An 11,918-nucleotide genomic window follows, 5' to 3' on the forward strand; every position below is an offset into this window, starting at 1 on the left:
GTGTGTCTTTGAACAATTCATACAGGCCTTCAATAATTAACACAGAAATCAGTGTAAATCTGGAATTGATGAATGCTCAGAACATCTCCTGAATAAGCCCCAAAATAGGTAATACAGGCAAGGTACTAGACTTTGCTGTCAACGCAATTTGTTGATAAGACTGTAGATCATCTGAAGGGGTATGAACAGTGTCCATGCAAAACCTTGGACAACAAAAATGGCATGGACTTAGAATAGGACTGAAGAATATGGGTTGATTTTAAACAGGTTCAAATGGCCTTTCCGCAGTCTTCGTGCAGGAAAATATTCAAATTCCCATGACAGGAAAAATATGTCAAGCTATATGACAGCTTCCTTTGATTCTCTGACCTTTACACCGGAATAGTCACCGGATCATTCAAGGAAATGTCATGGTACCCTGCTTCCTTATTGTTGTTCACTCGTACGTGAACCTCAGTGTGAAAGTAACGGACCGGAGACCTCTTCTGGGGCCCATGAATGTTTTTATGCACTTTCATAACAGTCCATAGCACATTTGCTGAGTTATTTCAGTCTGAGGCAAAAAAAATGAGCTGACAGGCTGCTGGACAAAATGACAGAAACCAAAATTAAAAGATCTTTTCTGCTGGATTTCTGTACGGCTTGACATGCCAGCTGACAGAGACTTTTCACAGGGAGTTCAGCCTAGCGGAAAATGTTCTTTCTATAGTGAACTCTTCCAATCATCCTGCCGTTGACATTCCTATCAACCTCTTTCTTGCCCTCTCGTTCCTAGATAAGCCAGCCAAATCAGTGTCCCGACATGCTCTTCTTCCTCTGCAACATGCTCGCCGGACGTCTGAGGGCTCTCTCCTGGACCACCGCTTTCCTGGACCACCTACGCACACCTCTTCCAGGTTTAGTTTCTTTTTTTTAACTTTACCTTTCCTGAGAAATGAAAGTCACGCACACTGGTGACCTGAGATTCAAGTGACCCAACTTGAGAGTTACGAACCGTCATTTAGCAGTGTTTCTGCTTTGACCTGCGAGCGCAATTTTGAGATCTGAGCAATGTATGGTGACAGTGGCAGTCAACCCAACTCATTTCACAATAGGCGGTAATTTGGCAATACTGAACAATTATTAAAAATGAATAAATACATAAATACATTTCAAAGCATTGCCTTAGGACTGTCCGCTTAGCTTAATGCTAACAAACAATGCAAAATACTACAGACAGATAGCATCTGTGTTTGGGGGTTTTATGACCCATTAAGCAATTGATATTTGAAGTTCAAGGGTGGAGCAATACATGTAGACAAAGACAAAGAGACGTGCAGTCGCAATGTATTATGCTGCTCAAACTGTTTATTCCTTTACGTCCTATTTTATTCTGTTCTGACTACATTTTTATCAAGTACAATATTAGTGCTATTTTCCTTATACAATATAACCCCACTGAAAATAGTTTTTGTTAGGGTTTAATGGGAGGCTGGAACGGATTAGTAACATTTTGATTCATTTCTAGAGACAAAAATTCGGCTAAGAGTGTGCAGGCATGGAATGACTCACGCTAATTTGTCAAGACACTGCTGTAAAAGTCAGCAAAGTCATTTATGTTCAGCATGGATGTCAAGACAGTCACTTCATGGGCAGAGGCAGTAAATTCCTTCTGCACGTGTCCCCCCTTGTCCGCCACACACTGTTGCAGTTAACAGGGGGACACAATTTATGATGATTAGGTTTAATTATACATTGCTTCACTGGTTTGCACTTGTAAAATAGTTTCGAATGTTAAAAATGATGATACATGCACTCGATTCACCGTCAGCACTTCCCAAGTCAAACTGTGCCCTTTTTCCACCCCCCACCCCAACCCTCATGTACGACTCATATGTTCAATGAATATACAGTGGTTCCTTGCGATACGAGTGATCCGAATTCAAAGTTGATGTCTTTGCTTTGGCTCGCCAGAAAAATGTGTTATATGAGCGGTGTATTGGCGCATTGAATGCACCTCAACTCACTTCACAACAAGCAGATGTTGGCAGACAGGGGAGGAATTCTTCAAAAATGACACTTGACGTTGACATCTACTATGGAAACAGATTTACTTTTTCTGTTTATTTCAGCAGCAGTAGGTGACTTGTGATGCGAGTGTCTCAGGTATCTCAAGGCACCACTGTGTCACTAAAACCGAGGGATGAGATCATTTGACAGGTTCATTCGGTTTGTATCATTTACGAGAAGGAGTTTCAAAACAAACGAATCGGAGGTTGACTGGCACCAAATAGAGAATGGCGTTCAAACTTTGAGATTCCACTGTATTAGCATGTCTTTTGGTGCTTGGGCATAATTGTATGTCGTCTATTTTATAGAGAACAATAAATGACTTGTGCAGACTCTTTGAACATTCACGTGGAATAACACCCCATCTTCTCTCCGGCAGAAGGCGATTTTGTGACTCAGCTGTGCTCACACCTGTGTGATACAGCAACCGAGAAGAAACGGTACTATGGTGAGCACATCTCCCTCAACACAAAAAAAAACGCACACACCTCCGCACATACAAAGACAAAATCCGAACAGCCTAATTGAAACCACTCAGTGTTACACAATGTAAAAATTCGACCAGTCCCAGTGGTAATGGCTTTGTTCCATTATTCCGACGTGTTATTTTCTTTATTGGATATATGTCTGTTCTTTTGAATGATGCGTGCCTTTGTGTGTCATCTCACAGAGAGCTGCTCACAGGAGGCTGCTCACGCTGCAGTTGGAACACTAATAGACCTCGGGGTGAGTGACAGGCTTTATATATGCTTTGTGTGTTCAGTGAATATACACGATAAAATAATTTCTATGGCATCACCTCAAGTAACTACAGCGACTCTTTCTTGCCCTTCTGGAATCGTGCGATAAAAGTGTGTAAATGAACTTTCTTTTGACTTTTGAGCATGTTTCAGGGTTGTGACGGCGACCTAATCTGAATGAATAAAACAAACGTTGTCGAGGCCAGATAAATGCTTGATGATCGCAGTTTGAGATTCAGCGCAAGACGTAGGGCCACGAGAGGCCACGACACAATCTCGTCTTGTCTGAGCCGCCGAGGTTCGTCGTCTTTCAGAGAGGAGTAGACACAATCTCGTCTTGTCTGAGCCGCCGAGGTTCGAGGACAAAGAGAAAGGGCTTCATTTCAACATCTCCAATCTACAAAGAGCCGAAGTGAAATCTATTCTCCTGATGCAGGAGCACTCAGGTAGTGCATATTGCGCACATCAAAAAAAACTCCACAATCTCCCGCAAACACGATTGACAAGTCAGTCCTTCAGCCTGCGCAGGCATCGGTCTGCTCCCACTTTGCGAGATGGCAATCACTGCCTTTAAAAATAGACCATCGTTGACCTATATATCTGCAACGACTCCAAGAAGCAATTAATAGCTGATCAGGATCAGCAGTCAGAAACTGTTGCCGTCTTGTGATTTTTAAAATGGACTCTACTGTTTAAAGAGGACGTTATGGAGAAATAACATTTAAATCCACTCTGTAAGTGTAATTCGGAAGCTTGGTGAAAACACAACAGAACAACTCTCTTGATGGGGGACGGCGTGTATATGGGCCATTCCCCCGAATCTGGGCCATTTATTTGCATCTCTGGGAAATAGAGATACAGATGCATGATAAAATTAACTGTTAAGTAACTTGTTTTTTTTTCTTTGCTTGAACACTGATCTGAATGCATATTGAAAAAATGCAATTTAAAAGATCACACTACTTGAAACATCAATAAGTAGCATTTGTCGCCTGTCTCTGCTTCTGAATATTAGGCTTTCCCATGAAACGTAATAATTTAAATTCATTACAAATATTTTGTACATATTTGTATTATTCTTTTTCCCAACTATAGCACTGTACTGTCTTCCAAAGAAAGAAAAAAGATTAGTTTAATATACACAGCTGTCATCTCGCTGGGTTTTCACTCAGTCTTGTTGTTACACACCCCTCTTCCTGAAAAAAATGTAATATTACACATGTCACATGGTCCAGAGGAATGTGCATCATGTAGACTCTCTCCAGGCTACAGAAAGGCCAAATGTCAGTTCACTCTATAATCCCCCCCCACCCCAATCTTAACCCATATACAATGTTGACTCTGTCACGTGAGGAGCGGAATTTAGACCCAGAAGCAGACAGTCACTTACTGTGTGACCAAAGAAAAGACCAAGGCAACAAACAACATTAAGGGAACAAAGAGCAAAACTCTCTCACAGTCACACCAGACTCTGTATTTGTGCAATACAGAGATGGAGCCTCTACAAAAATGCCTATCGTACAATATAATCCCATCACTTTAGATTTGCCCTGCCACTACTGAGGAAACTCTGTAATTTCTTTTCTTTTACTTCGTAATACTTTTTGCTGGATCAATGGGAGGCATCCTTACATATTGCTTGAAGCTCCACGTATTAATTTAAATGATTTGCACTTTGCGGCATTCCTTTAAAAGTGGCTGAACTAACAGATATTTTGTATGGTACGCGTTTGATAATGCCAGAAAACTTCCACTTCTGACTTCCGCTTTTGTAGTTTGAGACTGTGAAAATTGTTAGGCGTCAGCCCGGCTAGGCAAAACGGAGTAGCCACTGGCTTTGTTGCAACGCCATAGCTCTGATAATGAACGCTGTAAAGGCATTTGCATGAGACAGGACCGTCCTCCGCTACTCCGTGATTTTCAGTGCGACAAGTGGAGATTGGTTGTCCTTTGATTTAAATTATTAAAATATCTATTAATTAAAATGTCAGAGATCCTGCGATTGGCTGGCAGGCAGTTCGGGGTGTACCTTGCTTAGTACCTTGAAGCCAGCTGGGATAGGCTCCAGCACTCGCCGCAACCCTTGTGAGGATCAGCGGATCAGAAAATGAATGGATGGATGTCAGAGACCTTTTACTTAGACACGTGGGAACTCTTAAACTGCGGAAAATATGTATAACACATCTCCTTCAAGGAATGCTTTTATCGCTAAGTTCTGCATGTCAAATATGTGAAATTATCTTGACAATCGTCTCTAGGGGATATTATAGATGGATATTCATGTGTTGCGACCATGTGAATGGCACAAGGCTTCTTCTTTTCTAGAGAGATCACAGCCTGAAGAGTGATATTTGAATAAAATATTAGATGTCAAAAAATTGAGTGCAGGCGTCAGAAGAACGGCGGGCTTCAGGCATATCAACAGCAGGAGGAGATGGAGGAGCTCAGAGACGTTAGCTGGGGCAAGGCCATTCATTTAAAAATTTGAAAACAAATCGAAGTACCTTCAAATAAACTCTAAAATGTACAAGAAGCCAGTGAAGGAAAGCCAGAATCGGGGTTATGTGTTCTCTTTTACGGGCTCCAGTTACGTGACGAGCAGCATTATTTTGGACCAACTGGAGACGCCTGAAGAGAGGACTGGATGACTCTTAAAAAAAAAACAAAACAAAAAAAAACAGTGCATTTCCGTAATCTTGCCGAGATCTAACGATGGATTACAGTTTCTGTGCTGCTGAGAAAGGAAGGACTTCACCTTTGCCAGCAGTCTAAGATGAAAGAAACTGGATATAACAACAACACTGATTTGCCAGTCCACTTTAGAATCACTGTTTTAATTTAAAACCCAAGTTTTGAGATTTTAGAAATTCAGGGACATCTGCGTTTTGATTTCCTCTAGACAGGACAAAAGGCGGTTTTAAGGAGAATCCATCCTTACTACTGAAATGCCATGCTTTTGTTGAACAAACTTTCCGGTACATATAAATTACACAGCGATTGGCTGGCAACCAGTTCAGGGTGTCCCCCGCCTACTGCACAAAGACAGCTGGGATAGGCTCCAGCACGCCTGTGACCCCTTTGTGAGAATAAGCGGATTAGAAAATGGATGGATATAATTACACAGACGAAATTGTCCACGTTGGAATGGGACTGTGTGTCTTCGCTGATCGTAGCACGTGGGTGGGGGGGGTGGGGGTCTACAAACTCCACACAGCAAGGTTGGAGGCCCTAGATTTGAACTCAGAACGAAGGCAGACATGCTAACCACTAGTCCACCCGCGGCCTGCAGGAATGCGTCTTGAGCCCATTTAGATCCTGCTGTGTGAATAAAATTCACGTTAAAACGATTTATCTTCTAAAGTATGCTCACCACGTTTGTGCCCCCACCAGGTCCTCATGGAGGAGCGGCGGCAAGGAGAAGTCTTCCTGGGGGTCACGCCTTTGTTCCAGTCGGCAGAAAACAGGCAGAAACTGCAGCGCTTCATCTCTCGCTTCCTCCACAATTAATATGTTAAAGCGCGCCGTTCAGAGCTTACTGTGTTTTTGAACGCAGCCTAAGATGGTTGGAGTCAAAAGACTGTTTCGTTCTAGAGAGGCTTCACGCTGAGTTGACAAGGCCTTTGGGGTTAATTGCATTGAGATTTCTCAGTTATGAGACATTGATTTAAAGTTTTGCCTTGGTAATAGCATTAGCATAAAGCTGCAGGAGACGAGGATGATGAGGTTGCTGTAATCAGCTGTGTGGATCGGCCGTTGCGCGATGATGCAGCGTGCTTTCCCCCAACCCCGTGTTTACACTGTAACCTGGGGGCTTTTGTTTGGAACCTGAACACATTTCAGCTCTTGTTTTTCTTTTCCTACAAAGTTACCAAGTTCCATTATTTCACACCCATGCTAATGAGGCCCAGTTCTATTCATCTCACCGTTATTAAACTGCTCTAATTGGAGGGGGTTTTTTTTTTGGTTTTGTTTATAATGTCTACTGATATTATATTAGTGGTTATTATTTTCCCAGGCCATTATTAATTCAAAATGGGTGCCCTTGTCATGAGTTGTACCTCATGAGTCTGAGGAATCTGCCTCTGGCAGCATCAACAATTTGTAAAGCTACAATTCAAAAGGTGCAGTTCCTCCACGAAACTATACTGCCCTCCAGTGTTGCTCTGCATGTACTATTCCATCTGGACTTGTACCTGTGGCTATGGTGGTTGTTCAAGTATTCTCACGCGTTAATGAACAAATAATTCAGCCACTTCAGGGGGAAAAAAAGGCTCTATTATGGCCTGCAAACATACATAATCAACATCTTGACCACAGATTCAATTTAGCCATAATGCATAATTTTTTGTTTTCTGCAGACAATGACGTGTTAAATGAGGCAAGTGGATAATAGGAGTGCTGTGATTCTTCATTCTCTGTGTATTGGCCAAAACAATGTCAACTCACAAATTGTGGGGAAAAAAAGCAAGTGCTCTTGAGTTGAAATTATATGTGAAACAAGCAGTTAATAGTGATGATTTTGCCAGTCTCCGAGTTCATATCACTTTGTTGATGATCGACCCCAATTGGTCTATTTGGCACTCCACAACATCTCCTCTCTGAAAGACAGAACCGATTTATTAGAACAGCACTTCAGACGCCCCCACCTCACACCCCCTCCATCTTTTAACTGTTCGACAAAGAAATCACCTTGAGAAAGACGGGCGGTTTTCTGAACACACCCACACCAGGAGGGGTGCCTGTCAGGAACACGTCTCCAGGAGTTAATGTCACAAACCTGAAAAAAGAGAACAAAGCCAAGTTAAGGTACATTTCGAGACTTAGTTATGATACTACAAATTTTTCACGAGCTACCGGTAGTTTTCGGTTTTTGGTATATACAGTACAGTGTTTTTTAGAAGACAGAACGGCAGTCTCACTTTGAAACCCAGGAGATCAGCGCCTCGGTCTTGAAGATCATCTGATCAGTGTTGCTGCTCTGGACCTTTTCTCCATTGACCAGACAACGAATTCCCAACTTGTGAGGATCTGGAGATTATAATTTTTCAAATTTGTATTGCTGTAACTGTATTACCAAAAACAGCAACAAAAAATGTTTGTAATACAAATTTATGTATCCTGTGTTTTGCAGTACAAGATTTGCAAGGGAAGAAATTTGGAGGTGGTTACTTCCAGTTTTTAGTGTATCTCTGCCAGTAAGGTGGATTTTACATTTACGTATCCAGTGAATGAGAGGAAGAGGTATGGGGTAAGGGGAGTAGGGGCGGAGGTACAGAAAGCAGCAGTATAGAGGTGAGTAATCAATGAAATATACATTATAATATATATTACATCACGATATATTGCATAATATATGATCATTAATATATAATTCCATGTATTTACAACATACATTGTGGTAGATACAGTATTGGGAAAATAATATATTAAGTGTCTTGCAATATATTTTTCTTTTGTAAGGGAAAACTGAGCATTGTCATCTTTTGCCATGGCAGATTTTTGTTGTTTTTGTTTTTCAATCGAGCTCTTACATTTGATCTGTAGGCGTACTTAGTGTGGCCAGTGAGTGTGCATTTGATCTTAAATACATGCCATCAGGTGGGTAGGGTGTGACGTGAGTAAACAAGACGAAGGCTGCTAATGCGCACAGTCACCTCTCACGGCATCTGTGGTCACTAATGCGGGGCCGAGGGGACAAAAGCTTTCAAACGTCTTTCCCAGCAGCCACTGCTTTCCGTTCCGCTTCATCTGCCAATCACGCGCACTGACGTCATTGGCCACCATGAAGCCGGCCACATAAGAGAGAGCATCTTCCTCCTGAACAGCAAGACACATTGTGGCAGCTGGCAGGAGCTTTAGCCGTCGCGCCATAACGATGCGGTGACACTCACCTTGATGTGCTTTCCTTGACGTCCAATCACAAAAGCCAGCTCCACTTCCCAGTCCACCTCCTTTACGCGGAATGATAAAGCAGAGGAAGCGTGTTTTTCAGATGATTTTTGCACACTTATCCTAACAAGTATCATAGCCTACACTGGTCAATATCGCACTCCTTTGCTTTGTCATCCCAATCCAGTCCAAAAATATGTGCTTGCGTCTGGTTGTTGTCATGTCCATATAATGCTTGAAGGTAAGAAAACCTTTATTTGTCTCACAATAGAGCAATTCCCAATTTACAGCAGCAAAATTATGAAAGGGAGAAAGTAAAAGACAAAGTATATAAATTCGAAAATATAGAATTGAATGTCTCTGTCTTTAATTCGCAACCATTCTGCCTTAGTGCATCAGTGCGTCATAAGAGATCATTTTGTGTGCCGCAGGACATTTTCCAATTTCACTCGATGGATCAGAAGTGTTCATTTACTACAAAATGATGCATTTTGGGTTTATCGGTAAGGGGAAGAACAAATACATGCCCTTCCCACTGCATGGCACTTGTGAGTAAATTGAGACATTGATTATTTCAATGTGCTATTTGCATTATTTTGTGACATTTTTGTTTCACGTGGTGTGGTACTGTGAGATTTTATATGTACCCTGGTTGAAGAAAGGTTGGCTCCTTCTGGTGTGCTCTGCCTGTCTTGGCCACTGGGGGCAGTAAAATAGACAGCCACACGAAAAATAAAGTGCCCTTTCTAAAACCGCCTCGATGCTAATCGTTAGCATGTGAAAGGTGTTTTCCGTTGTATGTAAGCATTAAGAAAATGTTCAGTTTTCTTTTTTTTGTTGTTGTTGTTTTAACACTCATGGCTCTTACACCTTTGGAAAAGAGTTTGGGAAGATGTCATCTACTTCAGTGAAGTAAAACTTGTCTGTCTGTTGGGTCAGCCCGAGTGGAGACTTTGACTGTACCATTTTAATCAAATGATTGTATAGTAAGTAAAGTGACACTTCTAATCATATTAAATAAGCAATTTTACAATTTCAGACTCTAGGAACTCACTTGGCTCTCAGAAGGCAGTATAATGTCATCATATGGCCCTGTGATAGCGTTGGGGAACTTGCTGAAGATGATGGGCTCTTTGGGGATGGGAGCATTTTGTTCCAGGCAGTGGTCTCGGTAGTTCAGACCCACGCACACCACCTTCTCCGGGGCTAAAATGGGAGACAGCAGCCTGACATCAGAATGCTTCAGCACACACTGGCCAGATGACACCGCTCTGAGGTGAAGATGAAGAAGTTGTTGAAGTAACAGCAATATTTTTTACAGAAGTCCATGCCTAGGTACATGTTTGTGATACCTCCGCGCACAATTGAGACCTTCATCTCCCAGCTCCAGAAGCTCTTTCATTGTGGAAGGCATGGAGGGGTCAAACACCCTCAGGTCCACCACGCCAAGCCCTTCATCCTGCTCCACTCCCACTCGCACACCTCCATCACTGTGTCGATGGAACTGCACCAGACGCATCGGTGCGTCACATAAGCCCCGTCGCTGCAAGGTCACCAAGTGTCTTGCAGAGAACAAACTGAGGATGCGCAAGGAGCCAGGAGGAACTCTCATCTGTTCCATAGAATTTCAATTAGGTTTCTGGTAATTAATAGTGGTCAGTTTGTTTTTCTCAGCAGTGTGTTACAATTCAAGAACACTACAAACTATCCATCCATAATCATTTGAAAAACTCATCCATGCATTTTCAAATTTTCTTCATTATGATCCCAGGTGAACTACAGCTTATCCCATCTGACATGGGGCAAGAGGCGGGGTGTACCCTTGACTGGTGGCCAGCCAATAACGGGCACAAATTGACAAGCATTCACTAATATTCACACTTTAGTTTTCAGTGAGCTGAACATGCAACATTTGCATGCAGACCCACCAACCACGACTAGTCAAAAGTGCGTCCTACAATAATAATTTGAGTCCACTCGGGTAGTGTGCCAGTCGAAATGGAACGTTCTTTGTACATATTTATTCCTATCAGAATTTTACAACTCCCTCCTACATAGTCCACCCATCCACTTTCAACAGCGCTTATCCTAAACAAGGTTGCGGGAGGGTGCTGGAGCTTATCCCACCTGACTTCGGGCGAAATAAGCTGCAATAGTAGCTATGTTGCCTACCTGAAGCTTGAGCAGTGTCCGATCTACCCTCACTTCCTTTCAGAAATTGAACATACAAGAGGGTCATTCAAGCATTTAGTGCCCTTTGCACAGCCTCTGGTTAATACTCATTTCTGCTCGCGTGCCCGAAGCTCAACTTTCGCAACTTCCGCTTAGCTTCTGTGGCTTTTATTTCCATTCATTCGTGTAGCTCCAACGACTGATACATAAAAAATTATAAATAACATAAATAGTCACGGCAACAATCACCTGTATCCGAAAAAAAAATATAAAAAAAAAACAAAACAATTTTATGCTTCGTTTGATTAAAAACTACACTTCCCATCAGGCAAACGAAAGTTGAGTGTCATTCAATGTTAATGGGATTTTTCTTATTAAACATTAAAACTGAGCTATTTTATTGTCAAAATAATTTTATGACGTACAATTGGTTTTATTTATTCCACATTATAGTTCAATCGTGACATGACTAAGGTATTTCTAATATAAGCGCAACGTATAAACGGTAAAACTGGGAAATTCCGACAATTTGAATACACTATACAACATTAGTGATGGGAATTCCGGCTCCTTTAGGGAGCCGGTTCTTTTGGCTCGGCTCCCTAAAAAGAGCCGGCTCTTTCGGCTCCCAAATGGCTCCTCAGTTTTTTTGTTGCTTAAATTAATTTACTCCCATAAATAATGAAAAATTATGTGTAAAATGAATTACGAATGTAAAAAATACACAGTATATCAAATATTTATTGTTTAAATGGCTTTATATTCTTCTGAACATACTCAACATGGCGTACAACATGGAGTGCTACAAAAAAATAAATTACAAAGTACAAAAACAAAGACCCATCTCAAAACAAGGTCAACAAAAAGTTCCAATCTCTGATTGTGCATATTTATAAGTGTTTAAATATTTACAGTAAAACAACATAAGTAAGCTTTGATTACCACACAACAAATTATAAATTAAAATTTGATATTGGACATTTTAACCTTGCACAGTCTACACGCTGCCTTTGAACTATCAATTCAGTTGAAATCGGTCCAAATTTCACTGCGTTGCCTATCCATTTT

The 11,918-nt window shown here is 41.6% G+C and overlaps 2 protein-coding genes across 6 annotated transcripts in view; one reads left to right on the plus strand and one right to left on the minus strand.

Moving 5' to 3' along the window:
• The window catches only part of gpat2 (glycerol-3-phosphate acyltransferase 2, mitochondrial), a 63,752-nt gene extending 57,016 nt beyond the window's left edge, over positions 1-6,736 (plus strand). For 3 of the 4 annotated variants that reach the window (XM_019887921.1, XM_019887931.1, XM_019887941.1), the window contains 5 exons: positions 776-896; positions 2,429-2,497; positions 2,720-2,775; positions 3,144-3,235; positions 6,180-6,736. In XM_019887921.1, coding sequence (XP_019743480.1) covers positions 776-896; positions 2,429-2,497; positions 2,720-2,775; positions 3,144-3,235; positions 6,180-6,336 — 495 coding nt within the window. In that variant the 3' untranslated portion in view covers positions 6,337-6,736. The remainder of the gene's footprint in view (positions 1-775; positions 897-2,428; positions 2,498-2,719; positions 2,776-3,143; positions 3,236-6,179) is intronic. The other variant, XM_019887949.1, reaches the window with a different exon arrangement.
• Positions 6,737-7,107: 371 nt separating this feature from the next.
• On the minus strand, positions 7,108-11,048 carry fahd2a (fumarylacetoacetate hydrolase domain containing 2A). 2 transcript variants are annotated; one of them, XM_019887976.1, is made up of 8 exons: positions 10,962-11,048; positions 10,031-10,290; positions 9,733-9,949; positions 8,681-8,740; positions 8,444-8,606; positions 7,709-7,817; positions 7,479-7,566; positions 7,108-7,387 (listed from the first exon to the last, which is right to left on the minus strand). In XM_019887976.1, the coding sequence occupies exons 2-8, from the start codon at positions 10,288-10,290 to the stop codon at positions 7,325-7,327; spliced, it is 960 nt and encodes a 319-aa protein (XP_019743535.1). In that variant the 5' UTR covers positions 10,962-11,048; the 3' UTR covers positions 7,108-7,324. The 2 variants fall into 2 exon arrangements, with proteins under 2 accessions (XP_019743535.1, XP_019743528.1); XM_019887969.1 differs by having other exon boundaries at positions 10,851-10,982.
• Between the last annotated feature and the right edge of the window lie 870 nt (positions 11,049-11,918).

Source organism: Hippocampus comes, unplaced genomic scaffold (genome assembly GCF_001891065.2).
Source record: "Hippocampus comes isolate QL1 unplaced genomic scaffold, H_comes_QL1_v1.1 scaffold155, whole genome shotgun sequence".
Taxonomy (NCBI): Eukaryota; Metazoa; Chordata; class Actinopteri; order Syngnathiformes; family Syngnathidae; genus Hippocampus; species Hippocampus comes.

Coding starts and splice junctions, on each gene's coding strand:
- fahd2a (XM_019887976.1), bottom strand. CDS start 10,290: ATGAGAGTTCCTCCTGGCTCCTTGCGCATCCTCAGTTTGTTCTCTGCA. Junction 9,950..10,030: donor GGTCTCAATTGTGCGCGGAG/GTATCACAAACA, acceptor TCTTCACCTCAG/AGCGGTGTCATCTGGCCAGT. Junction 7,818..8,443: donor GACCACAGATGCCGTGAGAG/GTGACTGTGCGC, acceptor TATAATCTCCAG/ATCCTCACAAGTTGGGAATT.